Genomic DNA, 23,922 nt, shown 5'->3' with positions numbered 1-23,922 from the left:
TGTGTTAAGACTTGTTTCAGATATTTGAAAGGTTGAGGAGGCATGTGAGGTTGAAAAGGGCAAAGAAATGGGAATTGATTTTGCAGATGAGCTTTCTGTCAGAGTGGATTGTTCATGGGTACTACCTGCGATGGAAGTTACAGGTGTACTGACAGGGCTTATGGCAGATGGCTGAGATGTGGATGATTCACTTGAATCCTTTTGTATTGATGTTTGCTCTAAATTTGTTGTAAATACAGTCTGTGTTTCAGTATTTATATTACTTGAGGTACCGATGTTTGAGGAAGATAACAATGGGGATTCTGTTGATGAAGATGGTTTGTGGGTACTAGGTGCAGTAGTGATTGTACTTAGAATGGGATTGTCATTAGTGTCACTTGAAGATACGCTAGATCTAGTATCCATTGTTGGAGGTGATGACACAGGTGAAGTTGCAGATGGTGTAGAGGAAGTACTTGGTGTTGATGATGTACTCTCTAGACCAGTTGATTTCTCATAAGAGCTACTTGACTTGATAGCAGTTGTAGTTGAATGTCCAGGTGTGACTGCAGACATTAGTGATGTAGATGATGCACTAGATAAAGCTGGTGTTGGTGTACGTTCTGTTGATTTTGAAGATGCAGTTTCTGCTGGAGTATTTGTAATGCTGAAAGTTTCAGTCAATGAAGAAGATACTGTTGTAGATTCTTTAGATGAAGATAGTTCTTGGGTGCTTTGTGCATTCTCTATTGTGCTGGAAATAAACATTTCTGTTGAAGCAGCAGGTGATGTATTTAGACTTGTTTCAGATACTTGAGAGGTTGGGTAGTGATGAGAGGTTGTAAGTGATGAAGTAGAAATGTTTGTTGTTGATGAGCTATCTGGGCTAGTTGATTGCTCTTGAGTTCTACTTGGTGTGATGGATGACAGAGTAGTAGTTTCAGATGTCACAGTAGAAACTTCAAATTTAGATGATTCATCTGAAACAGATTGTGTTAATATTTGTTTTGAAGTTCTTGTAGATGCAGCTTCTGTTCCAGTAGTCATTTTACCTGTAGTATTAAGGGGTGAAGAGGATAACATAGTAGAGACTGTTGAAGAAGTGTCTTGGGTATTGAATGTGTTTGCCACTGTACTGAAAATTAAAGTCTCTTTAGATGGACTTGGTGAGTTATTAAGTGTAGTTTCCGCTGAAGGAATAATTGGCACAGATGAAGCAGTAGATGGTGATAAACTGGGAATTGATTTTGCAGATGAGCTTTCTGTCAGAGTGGATTGTTCATGGGTACTACCTGCGATGGAAGTTACAGGTGTACTGACAGGGCTTATGGCAGATGGCTGAGCTGTGGATGATTCGCTTGAATCCTTTTGTATTGATGTTTGCTCTAAATTTGTTGCAAATACAGTCTGTGTTTCAGTATTTATATTACTTGAGGTACCGATGTTTGAGGAAGATAACAACGGGGATTCTGTTGATGAAGATGGTTTGTGGGTACTTGGTGCAGTAGTGATTGTACTTAGAATGGAATTGTCATTAGTGTCACTTGAAGATACGCTAGATCTAGTATCCATTTTTGGAGGTGATGACACAGGTGAAGTTGCAGATGGTGTAGAGGAAGTACTTGGTGTTGATGATGTACTCTTTAGACCAGATGATTGCTCATAAGAGCTACTTGACTTGACAGCAGTTGTAGTTGAATGTCCAGAAGTGACTGCAGACATTAGAGATGTAGATGATGCACTAGATAAAGCTGGTGTTGGTGTATGTTCTGATGATTTTGAAGATGCAGTTTTTGCTGGAGTATTTGTAATGCTGAAAGTTTCAGTCAATGAAGAAGATACTGTTGTAGATTCTTTAGATGAAGATAGTTCTTGGGTGCTTTGATCATTCTCTATTGTGCTGGAAATAAACATTTCTGTTGAAGCAGCAGGTGATGTATTTAGACTTGTTTCAGATACTTGAGAGGTTGGGTAGTGATGAGAGGTTGTAAGTGATGAAGTAGAAATGTTTGTTGTTGATGAGCTATCTGGGCTAGTTGATTGCTCTTGAGTTCTACTTGGTGTGATGGATGACAGAGTAGTAGTTTCAGATGTCACAGTAGAAACTTCAAATTTAGATGATTTATCTGAAACAGATTGTGTTAATATTTGTTTTGAAGTTCTTGTAGATGCAGCTTCTGTTCCAGTACTCATTTTACCTGTAGTATTAAGGGGTGAAGAGGATAACATAGTAGAGACTGTTGAAGAAGTGTCTTGGGTATTGAATGTGTTTGCCACTGTACTGAAAATTAAAGTCTCTTTAGATGGACTTGGTGAGTTATTAAGAGTAGTTTCCACTGAAGGAATAATTGGCACAGATGAAGCAGTAGATCCTGATGAACTGGGAATTGATTTTGCAGATGAGCTTTCTGTCAGAGTAGATTGTTCATGGGTACTACCTGCGATGGAAGTTACAGATGTACTGCCAGGGCTTGTGGCAAATGGCTGAGATGTAGATGATTCGCTTGAATCCTTTTGTGTTGATGTTTGATCTAAATTTGTTGTAAATACAGACTGTGTTTCAGTATTTATATTACTTGAGGTACCGATGTTTGAGGAAGATAACAATGGGGATTCTGTTGATGAAGATGGTTTGTGGGTACTAGGTGCAGTAGTGATTGTACTTAGAATGGAATTGTCATTAGTGTCACTTGAAGATACGCTAGATCTAGTATCCATTGTTGGAGGTGATGACACAGGTGAAGTTGCAGATGGTGTAGAGGAAGTACTTGGTTTTGGTGATGTACTCTCTAGACCAGTTGATTGCTCATAAGAGCTACTTGACTTGATAGCAGTTGTAGTTGAATGTCCAGGTGTGACTGCAGACATTAGAGATGTAGATGATTCACTAGATAAAGCTGGTGTTGGTGTATGTTCTGATGATTTTGAAGATGCAGTTTCTGCTGGAGTATTTGTAATGCTGGAAGTTTCAGTCAATGAAGAAGATATCATTGTAGATTCTTTAGATGAAGATAGTTCTTGGGTGCTTTGTGCATTCTCTATTGTGCTGGAAATAAACATTTCTGTTGAAGCAGCAGGTGATGTATTTAGACTTGTTTCAGATACTTGAGAGGTTGGGTAGTGATGTGAGGTTGTAAGTGATGAAGTAGAAAGGTTTGTTGTTGATGAGCTATCTGGGCTAGTTGATTGCTCTTGAGTTCTACTTGGTGTGATGGATGACAGAGTAGTAGTTTCAGATGTCACAGTAGAAACTTCAAATTTAGATGATTCATCTAAAACAGATTGTGTTAATGTTTGTTCTGAAGTTCTTGTAGATGCAGCTTCTGTTCCAGTAGTCATTTTACCTGTAGTACTTAGGGGTGAAGAGGATAACATAGTAGAGACTGTTGAAGAAGTGTCTTGGGTATTGAATGTGTTTGCCACTGTACTGAAAATTAAAGTCTCTTTAGATGGACTTGGTAAGTTATTAAGAGTAGTTTCCGCTGAAGGAATAATTGGCACAGATGAAGCAGTAGATGGTGATGAACTGGGAATTGATTTTGCAGATGAGCTTTCTGTCAGAGTGGATTGTTCATGGGTACTACCTGCGATGGAAGTTACAGGTGTACTGCCAGGGCTTGTGGCAGATGGCTGGGATGTAGATGATTCGCTTGAATCCTTTTGTGTTGATGTTTGCTCTAAATTTGTTGTAAATACAGTCTGTGTTTCAGTATTTATATTACTTGAGGTACCGATGTTTGAGGAAGATAACAACGGGGATTCTGTTGATGAAGATGGTTTGTGGGTACTAGGTGCAGTAGTGATTGTACTTAGAATGGAATTGTCATTAGTGTCACTTGAAGATACGCTAGATCTAGTATCCATTGTTGGAGGTGATGACACAGGTGAAGTTGCAGATGGTGTAGAGGAAGTACTTTGTTTTGGTGATGTACTCTCTAGACCAGTTGATTGCTCATAAGAGCTACTTGACTTGATAGCAGTTGTAGTTGAATGTCCAGGTGTGACTGCAGACATTAGAGATGTAGATGATTCACTAGATAAAGCTGGTGTTGGTGTATGTTCTGATGATTTTGAAGATGCAGTTTCTGCTGGAGTATTTGTAATGCTGGAAGTTTCAGTCAATGAAGAAGATATCATTGTAGATTCTTTAGATGAAGATAGTTCTTGGGTGCTTTGTGCATTCTCTATTGTGCTGGAAATAAACATTTCTGTTGAAGCAGCAGGTGATGTATTTAGACTTGTTTCAGATACTTGAGAGGTTGGGTAGTGATGTGAGTTTGTAAGTGATGAAGTAGAAAGGTTTGTTGTTGATGAGCTATCTGGGCTAGTTGATTGCTCTTGAGTTCTACTTGGTGTGATGGATGACAGAGTAGTAGTTTCAGATGTCACAGTAGAAACTTCAAATTTAGATGATTCATCTAAAACAGATTGTGTTAATGTTTGTTCTGAAGTTCTTGTAGATGCAGCTTCTGTTCCAGTAGTCATTTTACCTGTACTACTTAGGGGTGAAGAGGATAACATAGTAGAGACTGTTGAAGAAGTGTCTTGGGTATTGAATGTGTTTGCCACTGTACTGAAAATTAAAGTCTCTTTAGATGGACTTGGTAAGTTATTAAGAGTAGTTTCCGCTGAAGGAATAATTGGCACAGATGAAGCAGTAGATGGTGATGAACTGGGAATTGATTTTGCAGATGAGCTTTCTGTCAGAGTGGATTGTTCATGGGTACTACCTGCGATGGAAGTTACAGGTGTACTGCCAGGGCTTGTGGCAGATGGCTGGGATGTAGATGATTCGCTTGAATCCTTTTGTGTTGATGTTTGCTCTAAATTTGTTGTAAATACAGTCTGTGTTTCAGTATTTATATTACTTGAGGTACCGATGTTTGAGGAAGATAACAACGGGGATTCTGTTGATGAAGATGGTTTGTGGGTACTAGGTGCAGTAGTGATTGTACTTAGAATGGAATTGTCATTAGTGTCACTAGAAGATACGCTAGATCTAGTATCCATTGTTGGAGGTGATGACACAGGTGAAGTTGCAGATGGTGTAGAGGAAGTACTTGGTTTTGGTGATGTACTCTCTAGACCAGTTGATTGCTCATAAGAGCTACTTGACTTGATAGCAGTTGTAGTTGAATGTCCAGGTGTGACTGCAGACATTAGAGATGTAGATGATTCACTAGATAAAGCTGGTGTTGGTGTATGTTCTGATGATTTTGAAGATGCAGTTTCTGCTGGAGTATTTGTAATGCTGGAAGTTTCAGTCAACGAAGAAGATATCATTGTAGATTCTTTAGATAAAGATAGTTCTTGGGTGCTTTGTGCATTCTCTATTGTGCTGGAAATAAACATTTCTGTTGAAGCAGCAGGTGATGTATTTAGACTTGTTTCAGATACTTGAGAGGTTGGGTAGTGATGTGAGGTTGTAAGTGATGAAGTAGAAAGGTTTGTTGTTGATGAGCTATCTGGGCTAGTTGATTGCTCTTGAGTTCTACTTGGTGTGATGGATGACAGAGTAGTAGTTTCAGATGTCACAGTAGAAACTTCAAATTTAGATGATTCATCTAAAACAGATTGTGTTAATGTTTGTTCTGAAGTTCTTGTAGATGCAGCTTCTGTTCCAGTAGTCATTTTACCTGTAGTACTTAGGGGTGAAGAGGATAACATAGTAGAGACTGTTGAAGAAGTGTCTTGGGTATTGAATGTGTTTGCCACTGTACTGAAAATTAAAGTCTCTTTAGATGGACTTGGTGAGTTATTAAGAGTAGTTTCCGCTGAAGGAATAATTGGCACAGATGAAGTAGTAGATGGTGATGAACTGGGAATTGATTTTGCAGATGAGCTTTCTGTCAGAGTGGATTGTTCATGGGTACTACCTGCGATGGAAGTTACAGGTGTACTGCCAGGGCTTGTGGCAGATGGCTGGGATGTAGATGATTCGCTTGAATCCTTTTGTGTTGATGTTTGCTCTAAATTTGTTGTAAATACAGTCTGTGTTTCAGTATTTATATTACTTGAGGTACCGATGTTTGAGGAAGATAACAACGGGGATTCTGTTGATGAAGATGGTTTGTGGGTACTAGGTGCAGTAGTGATTGTACTTAGAATGGAATTGTCATTAGTGTCACTTGAAGATACGCTAGATCTAGTATCCATTGTTGGAGGTGATGACACAGGTGAAGTTGCAGATGGTGTAGAGGAAGTACTTGGTTTTGGTGATGTACTCTCTAGACCAGTTGATTGCTCATAAGAGCTACTTGACTTGATAGCAGTTGTAGTTGAATGTCCAGGTGTGACTGCAGACAGAGATGTAGATGATTCACTAGATAAAGCTGGTGTTGGTGTATGTTCTGATGATTTTGAAGATGCAGTTTCTGCTGGAGTATTTGTAATGCTGGAAGTTTCAGTCAATGAAGAAGATATCATTGTAGATTCTTTAGATGGAGATAGTTCTTGGGTGCTTTGTGCATTCTCTATTGTGCTGGAAATAAACATTTCTGTTGAAGCAGCAGGTGATGTATTTAGACTTGTTTCAGATACTTGAGAGGTTGGGTAGTGATGTGAGGTTGTAAGTGATGAAGTAGAAAGGTTTGTTGTTGATGAGCTATCTGGGCTAGTTGATTGCTCTTGAGTTCTACTTGGTGTGATGGATGACAGAGTAGTAGTTTCAGATGTCACAGTAGAATCTTCAAATTTAGATGATTCATCTAAAACAGATTGTGTTAATGTTTGTTCTGAAGTTCTTGTAGATGCAGCTTCTGTTCCAGTAGTCATTTTACCTGTAGTACTTAGGGGTGAAGAGGATAACATAGTAGAGACTGTTGAAGAAGTGTCTTGGGTATTGAATGTGTTTGCCACTGTACTGAAAATTAAAGTCTCTTTAGATAGACTTGGTGAGTTATTAAGAGTAGTTTCCGCTGAAGGAATAATTGGCACAGATGAAGCAGTAGATGGTGATGAACTGGGAATTGATTTTGCAGATGAGCTTTCTGTCAGAGTGGATTGTTCATGGGTACTACCTGCGATGGAAGTTACAGGTGTACTGCCAGGGCTTGTGGCAGATGGCTGGGATGTAGATGATTCGCTTGAATCCTTTTGTGTTGATGTTTGCTCTAAATTTGTTGTAAATACAGTCTGTGTTTCAGTATTTATATTACTTGAGGTACCGATGTTTGAGGAAGATAACAACGGGGATTCTGTTGATGAAGATGGTTTGTGGGTACTAGGTGCAGTAGTGATTGTACTTAGAATGGAATTGTCATTAGTGTCACTTGAAGATACGCTAGATCTAGTATCCATTGTTGGAGGTGATGACACAGGTGAAGTTGCAGATGGTGTAGAGGAAGTACTTGGTTTTGGTGATGTACTCTCTAGACCAGTTGATTGCTCATAAGAGCTACTTGACTTGATAGCAGTTGTAGTTGAATGTCCAGGTGTGACTGCAGACATTAGAGATGTAGATGATTCACTAGATAAAGCTGGTGTTGGTGTATGTTCTGATGATTTTGAAGATGCAGTTTCTGCTGGAGTATTTGTAATGCTGGAAGTTTCAGTCAATGAAGAAGATATCATTGTAGATTCTTTAGATGAAGATAGTTCTTGGGTGCTTTGTGCATTCTCTATTGTGCTGGAAATAAACATTTTTGTTAAAGCAGCAGGTGATGTATTTAGACTTGATTCAGATACTTGAGAGGTTGGATAGTGATGTGAGGTTGTAAGTGATGAAGTAGAAAGGTTTGTTGTTGATGAGCTATCTGGGCTAGTTGATTGCTCTTGAGTTCTACTTGGTGTGATGGATGACAGAGTAGTAGTTTCAGATGTCACAGTAGAATCTTCAAATTTAGATGATTCATCTAAAACAGATTGTGTTAATGTTTGTTCTGAAGTTCTTGTAGATGCAGCTTCTGTTCCAGTAGTCATTTTACCTGTAGTACTTAGGGGTGAAGAGGATAACATAGTAGAGACTGTTGAAGAAGTGTCTTGGGTATTGAATGTGTTTGCCACTGTACTGAAAATTAAAGTCTCTTTAGATGGACTTGGTGAGTTATTAAGAGTAGTTTCCGCTGAAGGAATAATTGGCACTGATGAAGTAGTAGATGGTGATGAACTGGGAATTGATTTTGCAGATGAGCTTTCTGTCAGAGTGGATTGTTCATGGGTACTACCTGCGATGGAAGTTACAGGTGTACTGCCAGGGCTTGTGGCAGATGGCTGGAATGTAGATGATTCGCTTAAATCCTTTTGTGTTGATGTTTGCTCTAAATTTGTTGTAAATACAGTCTGTGTTTCAGTATTTATATTACTTGAGGTACCGATGTTTGAGGAAGATAACAACGGGGATTCTGTTGATGAAGATGGTTTGTGGGTACTAGGTGCAGTAGTGATTGTACTTAGAATGGAATTGTCATTAGTGTCACTTGAAGATACGCTAGATCTAGTATCCATTGTTGGAGGTGATGACACAGGTGAAGTTGCAGATGGTGTAGAGGAAGTACTTGGTTTTGGTGATGTACTCTCTAGGCCAGTTGATTGCTCATAAGAGTTACTTGACTTGATAGCAGTTGTAGTTGAATGTCCAGGTGTGACTGCAGACATTAGAGATGTAGATGATTCACTAGATAAAGCTGGTGTTGGTGTATGTTCTGATGATTTTGAAGATGCAGTTTCTGCTGGAGTATTTGTAATGCTGGAAGTTTCAGTCAACGAAGAAGATATCATTGTAGATTCTTTAGATGAAGATAGTTCTTGGGTGCTTTGTGCATTCTCTATTGTGCTGGAAATAAACATTTCTGTTGAAGCAGCAGGTGATGTATTTAGACTTGTTTCAGATACTTGAGAGGTTGGGTAGTGATGTGAGGTTGTAAGTGATGAAGTAGAAAGGTTTGTTGTTGATGAGCTATCTGGGCTAGTTGATTGCTCTTGAGTTCTACTTGGTGTGATGGATGACAGAGTAGTAGTTTCAGATGTCACAGTAGAAACTTCAAATTTAGATGATTCATCTAAAACAGATTGTGTTAATGTTTGTTCTGAAGTTCTTGTAGATGCAGCTTCTGTTCCAGTAGTCATTTTACCTGTAGTACTTAGGGGTGAAGAGGATAACATAGTAGAGACTGTTGAAGAAGTGTCTTGGGTATTGAATGTGTTTGCCACTGTACTGAAAATTAAAGTCTCTTTAGATGGACTTGGTGAGTTATTAAGAGTAGTTTCCGCTGAAGGAATAATTGGCACAGATGAAGTAGTAGATGGTGATGAACTGGGAATTGATTTTGCAGATGAGCTTTCTGTCAGAGTGGATTGTTCATGGGTACTACCTGCGATGGAAGTTACAGGTGTACTGCCAGGGCTTGTGGCAGATGGCTGGGATGTAGATGATTCGCTTGAATCCTTTTGTGTTGATGTTTGCTCTAAATTTGTTGTAAATACAGTCTGTGTTTCAGTATTTATATTACTTGAGGTACCGATGTTTGAGGAAGATAACAACGGGGATTCTGTTGATGAAGATGGTTTGTGGGTACTAGGTGCAGTAGTGATTGTACTTAGAATGGAATTGTCATTAGTGTCACTTGAAGATACGCTAGATCTAGTATCCATTGTTGGAGGTGATGACACAGGTGAAGTTGCAGATGGTGTAGAGGAAGTACTTGGTTTTGGTGATGTACTCTCTAGACCAGTTGATTGCTCATAAGAGCTACTTGACTTGATAGTAGTTGAATATCCAGGTGTGACTGCAGACATTAGAGATGTAGATGATTCACTAGATAAAGCTGGTGTTGGTGTATGTTCTGATGATTTTGAAGATGCAGTTTCTGCTGGAGTATTTGTAATGCTGGAAGTTTCAGTCAATGAAGAAGATATCATTGTAGATTCTTTAGATGAAGATAGTTCTTGGGTGCTTTGTGCATTCTCTATTGTGCTGGAAATAAACATTTCTGTTGAAGCAGCAGGTGATGTATTTAGACTTGTTTCAGATACTTGAGAGGTTGGGTAGTGATGTGAGGTTGTAAGTGATGAAGTAGAAAGGTTTGTTGTTGATGAGCTATCTGGGCTAGTTGATTGCTCTTGAGTTCTACTTGGTGTGATGGATGACAGAGTAGTAGTTTCAGATGTCACAGTAGAATCTTCAAATTTAGATGATTCATCTAAAACAGATTGTGTTAATGTTTGTTCTGAAGTTCTTGTAGATGCAGCTTCTGTTCCAGTAGTCATTTTACCTGTAGTACTTAGGGGTGAAGAGGATAACATAGTAGAGACTGTTGAAGAAGTGTCTTGGGTATTGAATGTGTTTGCCACTGTACTGAAAATTAAAGTCTCTTTAGATAGACTTGGTAAGTTATTAAGAGTAGTTTCCGCTGAAGGAATAATTGGCACAGATGAAGCAGTAGATGGTGATGAACTGGGAATTGATTTTGCAGATGAGCTTTCTGTCAGAGTGGATTGTTCATGGGTACTACCTGCGATGGAAGTTACAGGTGTACTGCCAGGGCTTGTGGCAGATGGCTGGGATGTAGATGATTCGCTTGAATCCTTTTGTGTTGATGTTTGCTCTAAATTTGTTGTAAATACAGTCTGTGTTTCAGTATTTATATTACTTGAGGTACCGATGTTTGAGGAAGATAACAATGTGGATTCTGTTGATGAAGATGGTTTGTGGGTACTAGGTGCAGTAGTGATTGTACTTAGAATGGAATTTTCACTAGTGTCACTTGAAGATACGCTAGATCTAGTATCCATTGTTGGAGGTGATGACACAGGTGAAGTTGCAGATGGTGTAGAGGAAGTACTTGGTTTTGGTGATGTACTCTCTAGACCAGTTGATTGCTCATAAGAGCTACTTGACTTGATAGCAGTTGTAGTTGAATGTCCAGGTGTGACTGCAGACATTATAGATGTAGATGATTCACTAGATAAAGCTGGTGTTGGTGTATGTTCTGATGATTTTGAAGATGCAGTTTCTGCTGGAGTATTTGTAATGCTGGAAGTTTCAGTCAATGAAGAAGATATCATTGTAGATTCTTTAGATGAAGATAGTTCTTGGGTGCTTTGTGCATTCTCTATTGTGCTGGAAATAAACATTTTTGTTGAAGCAGCAGGTGATGTATTTAGACTTGTTTCAGATACTTGAGAGGTTGGGTAGTGATGTGAGGTTGTAAGTGATGAAGTAGAAAGGTTTGTTGTTGATGAGCTATCTGGGCTAGTTGATTGCTCTTGAGTTCTACTTGGTGTGATGGATGACAGAGTAGTAGTTTCAGATGTCACAGTAGAAACTTCAAATTTAGATGATTCATCTAAAACAGATTGTGTTAATGTTTGTTCTGAAGTTCTTGTAGATGCAGCTTCTGTTCCAGTAGTCATTTTACCTGTAGTACTTAGGGGTGAAGAGGATAACATAGTAGAGACTGTTGAAGAAGTGTCTTGGGTATTGAATGTGTTTGCCACTGTACTGAAAATTAAAGTCTCTTTAGATGGACTTGGTGAGTTATTAAGAGTAGTTTCCGCTGAAGGAATAATTGGCACAGATGAAGCAGTAGATGGTGATGAACTGGGAATTGATTTTGCAGATGAGCTTTCTGTCAGAGTGGATTGTTCATGGGTACTACCTGCGATGGAAGTTACAGGTGTACTGCCAGGGCTTGTGGCAGATGGCTGGGATGTAGATGATTCGCTTGAATCCTTTTGTGTTGATGTTTGCTCTAAATTTGTTGTAAATACAGTCTGTGTTTCAGTATTTATATTACTTGAGGTACCGATGTTTGAGGAAGATAACAACGGGGATTCTGTTGATGAAGATGGTTTGTGGGTACTAGGTGCAGTAGTGATTGTACTTAGAATGGAATTGTCATTAGTGTCACTTGAAGATACGCTAGATCTAGTATCCATTGTTGGAGGTGATGACACAGGTGAAGTTGCAGATGGTGTAGAGGAAGTACTTGGTTTTGGTGATGTACTCTCTAGACCAGTTGATTGCTCATAAGAGCTACTTGACTTGATAGCAGTTGTAGTTGAATGTCCAGGTGTGACTGCAGACAGAGATGTAGATGATTCACTAGATAAAGCTGGTGTTGGTGTATGTTCTGATGATTTTGAAGATGCAGTTTCTGCTGGAGTATTTGTAATGCTGGAAGTTTCAGTCAATGAAGAAGATATCATTGTAGATTCTTTAGATGGAGATAGTTCTTGGGTGCTTTGTGCATTCTCTATTGTGCTGGAAATAAACATTTCTGTTGAAGCAGCAGGTGATGTATTTAGACTTGTTTCAGATACTTGAGAGGTTGGGTAGTGATGTGAGGTTGTAAGTGATGAAGTAGAAAGGTTTGTTGTTGATGAGCTATCTGGGCTAGTTGATTGCTCTTGAGTTCTACTTGGTGTGATGGATGACAGAGTAGTAGTTTCAGATGTCACAGTAGAAACTTCAAATTTAGATGATTCATCTAAAACAGATTGTGTTAATGTTTGTTCTGAAGTTCTTGTAGATGCAGCTTCTGTTCCAGTAGTCATTTTACCTGTAGTACTTAGGGGTGAAGAGGATAACATAGTAGAGACTGTTGAAGAAGTGTCTTGGGTATTGAATGTGTTTGCCACTGTACTGAAAATTAAAGTCTCTTTAGATGGACTTGGTGAGTTATTAAGAGTAGTTTCCGCTGAAGGAATAATTGGCACAGATGAAGCAGTAGATGGTGATGAACTGGGAATTGATTTTGCAGATGAGCTTTCTGTCAGAGTGGATTGTTCATGGGTACTACCTGCGATGGAAGTTACAGGTGTACTGCCAGGGCTTGTGGCAGATGGCTGGGATGTAGATGATTCGCTTGAATCCTTTTGTGTTGATGTTTGCTCTAAATTTGTTGTAAATACAGTCTGTGTTTCAGTATTTATATTACTTGAGGTACCGATGTTTGAGGAAGATAACAACGGGGATTCTGTTGATGAAGATGGTTTGTGGGTACTAGGTGCAGTAGTGATTGTACTTAGAATGGAATTGTCATTAGTGTCACTTGAAGATACGCTAGATCTAGTATCCATTGTTGGAGGTGATGACACAGGTGAAGTTGCAGATGGTGTAGAGGAAGTACTTGGTTTTGGTGATGTACTCTCTAGACCAGTTGATTGCTCATAAGAGCTACTTGACTTGATAGTAGTTGAATATCCAGGTGTGACTGCAGACATTAGAGATGTAGATGATTCACTAGATAAAGCTGGTGTTGGTGTATGTTCTGATGATTTTGAAGATGCAGTTTCTGCTGGAGTATTTATAATGCTGGAAGTTTCAGTCAATGAAGAAGATATCATTGTAGATTCTTTAGATGAAGATAGTTCTTGGGTGCTTTGTGCATTCTCTATTGTGCTGGAAATAAACATTTCTGTTGAAGCAGCAGGTGATGTATTTAGACTTGTTTCAGATACTTGAGAGGTTGGGTAGTGATGTGAGGTTGTAAGTGATGAAGTAGAAAGGTTTGTTGTTGATGAGCTATCTGGGCTAGTTGATTGCTCTTGAGTTCTACTTGGTGTGATGGATGACAGAGTAGTAGTTTCAGATGTCACAGTAGAATCTTCAAATTTAGATGATTCATCTAAAACAGATTGTGTTAATGTTTGTTCTGAAGTTCTTGTAGATGCAGCTTCTGTTCCAGTTGTCATTTTACCTGTAGTACTTAGGGGTGAAGAGGATAACATAGTAGAGACTGTTGAAGAAGTGTCTTGGGTATTGAATGTGTTTGCCACTGTACTGAAAATTAAAGTCTCTTTAGATGGACTTGGTAAGTTATTAAGAGTAGTTTCCGCTGAAGGAATAATTGGCACAGATGAAGCAGTAGATGGTGATGAACTGGGAATTGATTTTGCAGATGAGCTTTCTGTCAGAGTGGATTGTTCATGGGTACTACCTGCGATGGAAGTTACAGGTGTACTGCCAGGGCTTGTGGCAGATGGCTGGGATGTAGATGATTCGCTTGAATCCTTTTGTGTTGATGTTTGCTCTAAATTTGTTGTAAATACAGTCTGTGTTTCAGTATTTATATTACTTGAGGTACCGATGTTTGAGGAAGATAACAACGGGGATTCTGTTGATGAAGATGGTTTGTGGGTACTAGGTGCAGTAGTGATTGTACTTAGAATGGAATTGTCATTAGTGTCACTTGAAGATACGCTAGATCTAGTATCCATTGTTGGAGGTGATGACACAGGTGAAGTTGCAGATGGTGTAGAGGAAGTACTTGGTTTTGGTGATGTACTCTCTAGACCAGTTGATTGCTCATAAGAGCTACTTGACTTGATAGCAGTTGTAGTTGAATGTCCAGGTGTGACTGCAGACATTAGAGATGTAGATGATTCACTAGATAAAGCTGGTGTTGGTGTATGTTCTGATGATTTTGAAGATGCAGTTTCTGCTGGAGTATTTGTAATGCTGGAAGTTTCAGTCAATGAAGAAGATATCATTGTAGATTCTTTAGATGAAGATAGTTCTTGGGTGCTTTGTGCATTCTCTATTGTGCTGGAAATAAACATTTTTGTTAAAGCAGCAGGTGATGTATTTAGACTTGATTCAGATACTTGAGAGGTTGGATAGTGATGTGAGGTTGTAAGTGATGAAGTAGAAAGGTTTGTTGTTGATGAGCTATCTGGGCTAGTTGATTGCTCTTGAGTTCTACTTGGTGTGATGGATGACAGAGTAGTAGTTTCAGATGTCACAGTAGAATCTTCAAATTTAGATGATTCATCTAAAACAGATTGTGTTAATGTTTGTTCTGAAGTTCTTGTAGATGCAGCTTCTGTTCCAGTAGTCATTTTACCTGTAGTACTTAGGGGTGAAGAGGATAACATAGTAGAGACTGTTGAAGAAGTGTCTTGGGTATTGAATGTGTTTGCCACTGTACTGAAAATTAAAGTCTCTTTAGATGGACTTGGTGAGTTATTAAGAGTAGTTTCCGCTGAAGGAATAATTGGCACTGATGAAGTAGTAGATGGTGATGAACTGGGAATTGATTTTGCAGATGAGCTTTCTGTCAGAGTGGATTGTTCATGGGTACTACCTGCGATGGAAGTTACAGGTGTACTGCCAGGGCTTGTGGCAGATGGCTGGAATGTAGATGATTCGCTTAAATCCTTTTGTGTTGATGTTTGCTCTAAATTTGTTGTAAATACAGTCTGTGTTTCAGTATTTATATTACTTGAGGTACCGATGTTTGAGGAAGATAACAACGGGGATTCTGTTGATGAAGATGGTTTGTGGGTACTAGGTGCAGTAGTGATTGTACTTAGAATGGAATTGTCATTAGTGTCACTTGAAGATACGCTAGATCTAGTATCCATTGTTGGAGGTGATGACACAGGTGAAGTTGCAGATGGTGTAGAGGAAGTACTTGGTTTTGGTGATGTACTCTCTAGGCCAGTTGATTGCTCATAAGAGTTACTTGACTTGATAGCAGTTGTAGTTGAATGTCCAGGTGTGACTGCAGACATTAGAGATGTAGATGATTCACTAGATAAAGCTGGTGTTGGTGTATGTTCTGATGATTTTGAAGATGCAGTTTCTGCTGGAGTATTTGTAATGCTGGAAGTTTCAGTCAACGAAGAAGATATCATTGTAGATTCTTTAGATGAAGATAGTTCTTGGGTGCTTTGTGCATTCTCTATTGTGCTGGAAATAAACATTTCTGTTGAAGCAGCAGGTGATGTATTTAGACTTGTTTCAGATACTTGAGAGGTTGGGTAGTGATGTGAGGTTGTAAGTGATGAAGTAGAAAGGTTTGTTGTTGATGAGCTATCTGGGCTAGTTGATTGCTCTTGAGTTCTACTTGGTGTGATGGATGACAGAGTAGTAGTTTCAGATGTCACAGTAGAAACTTCAAATTTAGATGATTCATCTAAAACAGATTGTGTTAATGTTTGTTCTGAAGTTCTTGTAGATGCAGCTTCTGTTCCAGTAGTCATTTTACCTGTAGTACTTAGGGGTGAAGAGGATAACATAGTAGAGACTGTTGAAGAAGTGTCTTGGGTATTGAATGTGTTTGCCACTGTACTGAAAATTAAAGTCTCTTTAGATGGACTTGGTGAGTTATTAAGAGTAGTTTCCGCTGAAGGAATAATTGGCACAGATGAAGTAGTAGATGGTGATGAACTGGGAATTGATTTTGCAGATGAGCTTTCTGTCAGAGTGGATTGTTCATGGGTACTACCTGCGATGGAAGTTACAGGTGTACTGCCAGGGCTTGTGGCAGATGGCTGGGATGTAGATGATTCGCTTGAATCCTTTTGTGTTGATGTTTGCTCTAAATTTGTTGTAAATACAGTCTGTGTTTCAGTATTTATATTACTTGAGGTACCGATGTTTGAGGAAGATAACAACGGGGATTCTGTTGATGAAGATGGTTTGTGGGTACTAGGTGCAGTAGTGATTGTACTTAGAATGGAATTGTCATTAGTGTCACTTGAAGATACGCTAGATCTAGTATCCATTGTTGGAGGTGATGACACAGGTGAAGTTGCAGATGGTGTAGAGGAAGTACTTGGTTTTGGTGATGTACTCTCTAGACCAGTTGATTGCTCATAAGAGCTACTTGACTTGATAGCAGTTGTAGTTGAATGTCCAGGTGTGACTGCAGACAGAGATGTAGATGATTCACTAGATAAAGCTGGTGTTGGTGTATGTTCTGATGATTTTGAAGATGCAGTTTCTGCTGGAGTATTTGTAATGCTGGAAGTTTCAGTCAATGAAGAAGATATCATTGTAGATTCTTTAGATGGAGATAGTTCTTGGGTGCTTTGTGCATTCTCTATTGTGCTGGAAATAAACATTTCTGTTGAAGCAGCAGGTGATGTATTTAGACTTGTTTCAGATACTTGAGAGGTTGGGTAGTGATGTGAGGTTGTAAGTGATGAAGTAGAAAGGTTTGTTGTTGATGAGCTATCTGGGCTAGTTGATTGCTCTTGAGTTCTACTTGGTGTGATGGATGACAGAGTAGTAGTTTCAGATGTCACAGTAGAAACTTCAAATTTAGATGATTCATCTAAAACAGATTGTGTTAATGTTTGTTCTGAAGTTCTTGTAGATGCAGCTTCTGTTCCAGTAGTCATTTTACCTGTAGTACTTAGGGGTGAAGAGGATAACATAGTAGAGACTGTTGAAGAAGTGTCTTGGGTATTGAATGTGTTTGCCACTGTACTGAAAATTAAAGTCTCTTTAGATGGACTTGGTGAGTTATTAAGAGTAGTTTCCGCTGAAGGAATAATTGGCACAGATGAAGCAGTAGATGGTGATGAACTGGGAATTGATTTTGCAGATGAGCTTTCTGTCAGAGTGGATTGTTCATGGGTACTACCTGCGATGGAAGTTACAGGTGTACTGCCAGGGCTTGTGGCAGATGGCTGGGATGTAGATGATTCGCTTGAATCCTTTTGTGTTGATGTTTGCTCTAAATTTGTTGTAAATACAGTCTGTGTTTCAGTATTTATATTACTTGAGGTACCGATGTTTGAGGAAGATAACAACGGGGATTCTGTTGATGAAGATGGTTTGTGGGTACTAGGTGCAGTAGTGATTGTACTTAGAATGGAATTGTCATTAGTGTCACTTGAAGATACGCTAGATCTAGTATCCATTGTTGGAGGTGATGACACAGGTGAAGTTGCAGATGGTGTAGAGGAAGTACTTGGTTTTGGTGATGTACTCTCTAGACCAGTTGATTGCTCATAAGAGCTACTTGACTTGATAGCAGTTGTAGTTGAATGTCCAGGTGTGACTGCAGACATTATAGATGTAGATGATTCACTAGATAAAGCTGGTGTTGGTGTATGTTCTGATGATTTTGAAGATGCAGTTTCTGCTGGAGTATTTGTAATGCTGAAAGTTTCAGTCAATGAAGAAGATATCATTGTAGATTCTTTAGATGAAGATAGTTCTTGGGTGCTTTGTGCATTCTCTATTGTGCTGGAAATAAACATTTTTGTTGAAGCAGCAGGTGATGTATTTAGACTTGATTCAGATACTTGAGAGGTTGGATAGTGATGTGAGGTTGTAAGTGATGAAGTAGAAAGGTTTGTTGTTGATGAGCTATCTGGGCTAGTTGATTGCTCTTGAGTTCTACTTGGTGTGATGGATGACAGAGTAGTAGTTTCAGATGTCACAGTAGAATCTTCAAATTTAGATGATTCATCTAAAACAGATTGTGTTAATGTTTGTTCTGAAGTTCTTGTAGATGCAGCTTCTGTTCCAGTAGTCATTTTACCTGTAGTACTTAGGGGTGAAGAGGATAACATAGTAGAGACTGTTGAAGAAGTGTCTTGGGTATTGAATGTGTTTGCTACTGTACTGAAAATTAAAGTCTCTTTAGATGGACTTGGTGAGTTATTAAGAGTAGTTTCCGCTGAAGGAATAATTGGCACAGATGAAGCAGTAGATGGTGATGAACTGGGAATTGATTTTGCAGATGAGCTTTCTGTCAGAGTGGATTGTTCATGGGTACTACCTGCGATGGAAGTTACAGGTGTACTGCCAGGGCTTGTGGAATTAGGCTGAGATGTGGATGATTTGCTTGAATCCTTTTGTGTTGATGTTTGCTCTAAATTTGTTGTAAATACAGTCTGTGTTTCAGTATTTATATTACTTGAGGTACCGATGTTTGAGGAAGATAACAACGGGGATTCTGTTGATGAAGATGGTTTGTGGGTACTAGGTGCAGTAGTGATTGTACTCAGAATGGAATTGTCATTAGTGTCACTTGAAGATTCGCTAGATCTAGTATCCATTGTTGGAGGTGATGACACAGGTGAAGTTGCAGATGGTGTAGAGGAAGTACTTGGTTTTGGTGATGTACTCTCTAGACCAGTTGATTGCTCATAAGAGCTACTTGACTTGATAGCAGTTGTAGTTGAATGTCCAGGTGTGACTGCAGACATTAGAGATGTAGATGATTCACTAGATAAAGCTGGTGTTGGTGTATGTTCTGATGATTTTGAAGATGCAGTTTCTGCTGGAGTATTTGTAATGCTGGAAGTTTCAGTCAATGAAGAAGATATCATTGTAGATTCTTTAGATGGAGATAGTTCTTGGGTGCTTTGTGCATTCTCTATTGTGCTGGAAATAAACATTTCTGTTGAAGCAGCAGGTGATGTATTTAGACTTGTTTCAGATACTTGATAGGTTGGGTAGTGATGTGAGGTTGTAAGTGATGAAGTAGAAAGGTTTGTTGTTGATGAGCTATCTGGGCTAGTTGATTGCTCTTGAGTTCTACTTGGTGTGGTGGATGACAGAGTAGTAGTTTCAGATGTCACAGTAGAAACTTTAAATTTAGATGATTCATCTAAAACAGATTGTGTTAATGTTTGTTCTGAAGTTCTTGTAGATGCAGCTTCTGTTCCAGTAGTCATTTTACCTGTAGCACTTAGGGGTGAAGAGGATAACATAGTAGAGACTGTTGAAGAAGTGTCTTGGGTATTGAATGTGTTTGCCACTGTACTGAAAATTAAAGTCTCTTTAGATGGACTTGGTGAGTTATTAAGAGTAGTTTCCGCTGAAGGAATAATTGGCACAGATGAAGTAGTAGATGGTGATGAACTGGGAATTGATTTTGCAGATGAGCTTTCTGTCAGAGTGGATTGTTCATGGGTACTACCTGCGATGGAAGTTACAGGTGTACTGCCAGGGCTTGTGGCAGATGGCTGGGATGTAGATGATTCGCTTAAATCCTTTTGTGTTGATGTTTGCTCTAAATTTGTTGTAAATACAGTCTGTGTTTCAGTATTTATATTACTTGAGGTACCGATGTTTGAGGAAGATAACAACGGGGATTCTGTTGATGAAGATGGTTTGTGGGTACTAGGTGCAGTAGTGATTGTACTTAGAATGGAATTGTCATTAGTGTCACTTGAAGATACGCTAGATCTAGTATCCATTGTTGGAGGTGATGACACAGGTGAAGTTGCAGATGGTGTAGAGGAAGTACTTGGTTTTGGTGATGTACTCTCTAGACCAGTTGAATGCTCATAAGAGCTACTTGACTTGATAGCAGTTGTAGTTGAATGTCCAGGTGTGACTGCAGACATTAGAGATGTAGATGATTCACTAGATAAAGCTGGTGTTGGTGTATGTTCTGATGATTTTGAAGATGCAGTTTCTGCTGGAGTATTTGTAATGCTGGAAGTTTCAGTCAATGAAGAAGATATCATTGTAGATTCTTTAGATGAAGATAGTTCTTGGGTGCTTTGTGCATTCTCTATTGTGCTGGAAATAAACATTTCTGTTGAAGCAGCAGGTGATGTATGTAGACTTGTTTCAGATACTTGAGAGGTTGGGTAGTGATGTGAGGTTGTAAGTGATGAAGTAGAAAGGTTTGTTGTTGATGAGCTATCTGGGCTAGTTGATTGCTCTTGAGTTCTACTTGGTGTGATGGATGACAGAGTAGTAGTTTCAGATGTCACAGTAGAATCTTCAAATTTAGATGATTCATCTAAAACAGATTGTGTTAATGTTTGTTCTGAAGTTCTTGTAGATGCAGCTTCTGTTCCAGTAGTCATTTTACCTGTAGTACTTAGGGGTGAAGAGGATAACATAGTAGAGACTGTTGAAGAAGTGTCTTGGGTATTGAATGTGTTTGCCACTGTACTGAAAATTAAAGTCTCTTTAGATGGACTTGGTGAGTTATTAAGAGTAGTTTCCGCTGAAGGAATAATTGGCACAGATGAAGCAGTAGATGGTGATGAACTGGGAATTGATTTTGCAGATGAGCTTTCTGTCAGAGTGGATTGTTCATGGGTACTACCTGCGATGGAAGTTACAGGTGTACTGCCAGGGCTTGTGGCAGATGGCTGGGATGTAGATGATTCGCTTGAATCCTTTTGTGTTGATGTTTGCTCTAAATTTGTTGTAAATACAGTCTGTGTTTCAGTATTTATATTACTTGAGGTACCGATGTTTGAGGAAGATAACAATGGGGATTCTGTTGATGAAGATGGTTTGTGGGTACTAGGTGCAGTAGTGATTGTACTTAGAATGGAATTGTCATTAGTGTCACTTGAAGATACGCTAGATCTAGTATCCATTGTTGGAGGTGATGACACAGGTGAAGTTGCAGATGGTGTAGAGGAAGTACTTGGTTTTGGTGATGTACTCTCTAGACCAGTTGATTGCTCATAAGAGCTACTTGACTTGATAGCAGTTGTAGTTGAATGTCCAGGTGTGACTGCAGACATTAGAGATGTAGATGATTCACTAGATAAAGCTGGTGTTGGTGTATGTTCTGAAGATTTTGACGATGCCGTTTCTGCTGGAGTATTTGTAATGCTGGAAGTTTCAGTCAATGAAGAAGATATCATTGTAGATTCTTTAGATGAAGATAGTTCTTGGGTGCTTTGTGCATTCTCTATTGTGCTGGAAATAAACATTTCTGTTGAAGCAGCAGGTGATGCATTTAGACTTGATTCAGATACTTGAGAGGTTGGGTAGTGATGTGAGGTTGTAAGTGATGAAGTAGAAAGGTTTGTTGTTGATGAGCTATCTGGGCTAGTTGATTGCTCTTGAGTTCTACTTGGTGTGATGGATGACAGAGTAGTAGTTTCAGATGTCACAGTAGAATCTTCAAATTTAGATGATTCATCTAAAACAGATTGTGTTAATGTTTGTTCTGAAGTTCTTGTAGATGCAGCTTCTGTTCCAGTAGTCATTTTACCTGTAGTACTTAGGGGTGAAGAGGATAACATAGTAGAGACTGTTGAAGAAGTGTCTTGGGTATTGAATGTGTTTGCCACTGTACTGAAAATTAAAGTCTCTTTAGATAGACTTGGTGAGTTATTAAGAGTAGTTTCCGCTGAAGGAATAATTGGCACAGATGAAGCAGTAGATGGTGATGAACTGGGAATTGATTTTGCAGATGAGCTTTCTGTCAGAGTGGATTGTTCATGGGTACTACCTGCGATGGAAGTTACAGGTGTACTGCCAGGGCTTGTGGAATTAGGCTGAGATGTGGATGATTTGCTTGAATCCTTTTGTGTTGATGTTTGCTCTAAATTTGTTGTAAATACAGTCTGTGTTTCAGTATTTATATTACTTGAGGTACCGATGTTTGAGGAAGATAACAACGGGGATTCTGTTGATGAAGATGGTTTGTGGGTACTAGGTGCAGTAGTGATTGTACTTAGAATGGAATTGTCATTAGTGTCATTTGAAGATACGCTAGATCTAGTATCCATTGTTGGAGGTGATGACACAGGTGAAGTTGCAGATGGTGTAGAGGAAGTACTTGGTTTTGGTGATGTACTCTCTAGACCAGTTGATTGCTCATAAGAGCTACTTGACTTGATAGCAGTTGTAGTTGAATGTCCAGGTGTGACTGCAGACATTAGAGATGTAGATGATTCACTAGATAAAGCTGGTGTTGGTGTATGTTCTGATGATTTTGAAGATGCAGTTTCTGCTGGAGTATTTGTAATGCTGGAAGTTTCAGTCAATGAAGAAGATATCATTGTAGATTCTTTAGATGAAGATAGTTCTTGGGTGCTTTGTGCATTCTCTATTGTGCTGGAAATAAACATTTCTGTTGAAGCAGCAGGTGATGTATTTAGACTTGTTTCAGATACTTGAGAGGTTGGGTAGTGATGTGAGGTTGTAAGTGATGAAGTAGAAAGGTTTGTTGTTGATGAGCTATCTGGGCTAGTTGATTGCTCTTGAGTTCTACTTGGTGTGATGGATGACAGAGTAGTAGTTTCAAATGTCACAATAGAAACTTCAAATTTAGATGATTCATCTAAAACAGATTGTGTTAATGTTTGTTCTGAAGTTCTTGTAGATGCAGCTTCTGTTCCAGTAGTCATTTTACCTGTAGTACTTAGGGGTGAAGAGGATAACATAGTAGAGACTGTTGAAGAAGTGTCTTGGGTATTGAATGTGTTTGCCACTGTACTGAAAATTAAAGTCTCTTTAGATGGACTTGGTGAGTTATTAAGAGTAGTTTCCGCTGAAGGAATAATTGGCACAGATGAAGTAGTAGATGGTGATGAACTGGGAATTGATTTTGCAGATGAGCTTTCTGTCAGAGTGGATTGTTCATGGGTACTACCTGCGATGGAAGTTACAGGTGTACTGCCAGGGCTTGTGGCAGTTGGCTGGGATGTAGATGATTCGCTTGAATCCTTTTGTGTTGATGTTTGCTCTAAATTTGTTGTAAATACAGTCTGTGTTTCAGTATTTATATTACTTGAGGTACCGATGTTTGAGGAAGATAACAACGGGGATTCTGTTGATGAAGATGGTTTGTGGGTACTAGGTGCAGTAGTGATTGTACTTAGAATGGAATTGTCATTAGTGTCATTTGAAGATACGCTAGATCTAGTATCCATTGTTGGAGGTGATGACACAGGTGAAGTTGCAGATGGTGTAGAGGAAGTACTTGGTTTTGGTGATGTACTCTCTAGACCAGTTGATTGCTCATAAGAGCTACTTGACTTGATAGCAGTTGTAGTTGAATGTCCAGGTGTGACTGCAGACATTAGAGATGTAGATGATTCACTAGATAAAGCTGGTGTTGGTGTATGTTCTGATGATTTTGAAGATGCAGTTTCTGCTGGAGTATTTGTAATGCTGGAAGTTTCAGTCAATGAAGAAGATATCATTGTAGATTCTTTAGATGAAGATAGTTCTTGGGTGCTTTGTGCATTCTCTATTGTGCTGGAAATAAACATTTCTGTTGAAGCAGCAGGTGATGTATTTAGACTTGTTTCAGATACTTGAGAGGTTGGGTAGTGATGTGAGGTTGTAAGTGATGAAGTAGAAAGGTTTGTTGTTGATGAGCTATCTGGGCTAGTTGATTGCTCTTGAGTTCTACTTGGTGTGATGGATGACAGAGTAGTAGTTTCAGATGTCACAGTAGAATCTTCAAATTTAGATGATTCATCTAAAACAGATTGTGTTAATGTTTGTTCTGAAGTTCTTGTAGATGCAGCTTTTGTTCCAGTAGT

The 23,922-nt window shown here is 39.0% G+C and overlaps 1 protein-coding gene across 1 annotated transcript in view; it reads right to left on the bottom strand.

Annotated features, from left to right (window-relative positions):
- Positions 1-23,922, bottom strand: part of LOC134965330 (mucin-3B-like) — a 133,878-nt gene that overhangs the window by 9,658 nt on the left and 100,298 nt on the right. The window contains exon 6 of the mRNA XM_063941803.1: positions 126-23,858. Within this exon, the coding sequence (XP_063797873.1) occupies positions 126-23,858 (23,733 nt within the window). The remainder of the gene's footprint in view (positions 1-125; positions 23,859-23,922) is intronic.

Source organism: Pseudophryne corroboree, chromosome 10, assembly GCF_028390025.1.
Source record: "Pseudophryne corroboree isolate aPseCor3 chromosome 10, aPseCor3.hap2, whole genome shotgun sequence".
Classification (NCBI taxonomy): Eukaryota; Metazoa; Chordata; class Amphibia; order Anura; family Myobatrachidae; genus Pseudophryne; species Pseudophryne corroboree.
The sequence above is the reverse complement of the archived record's forward strand: the minus strand, read 5'-3'. Positions and strand labels throughout refer to the sequence as shown.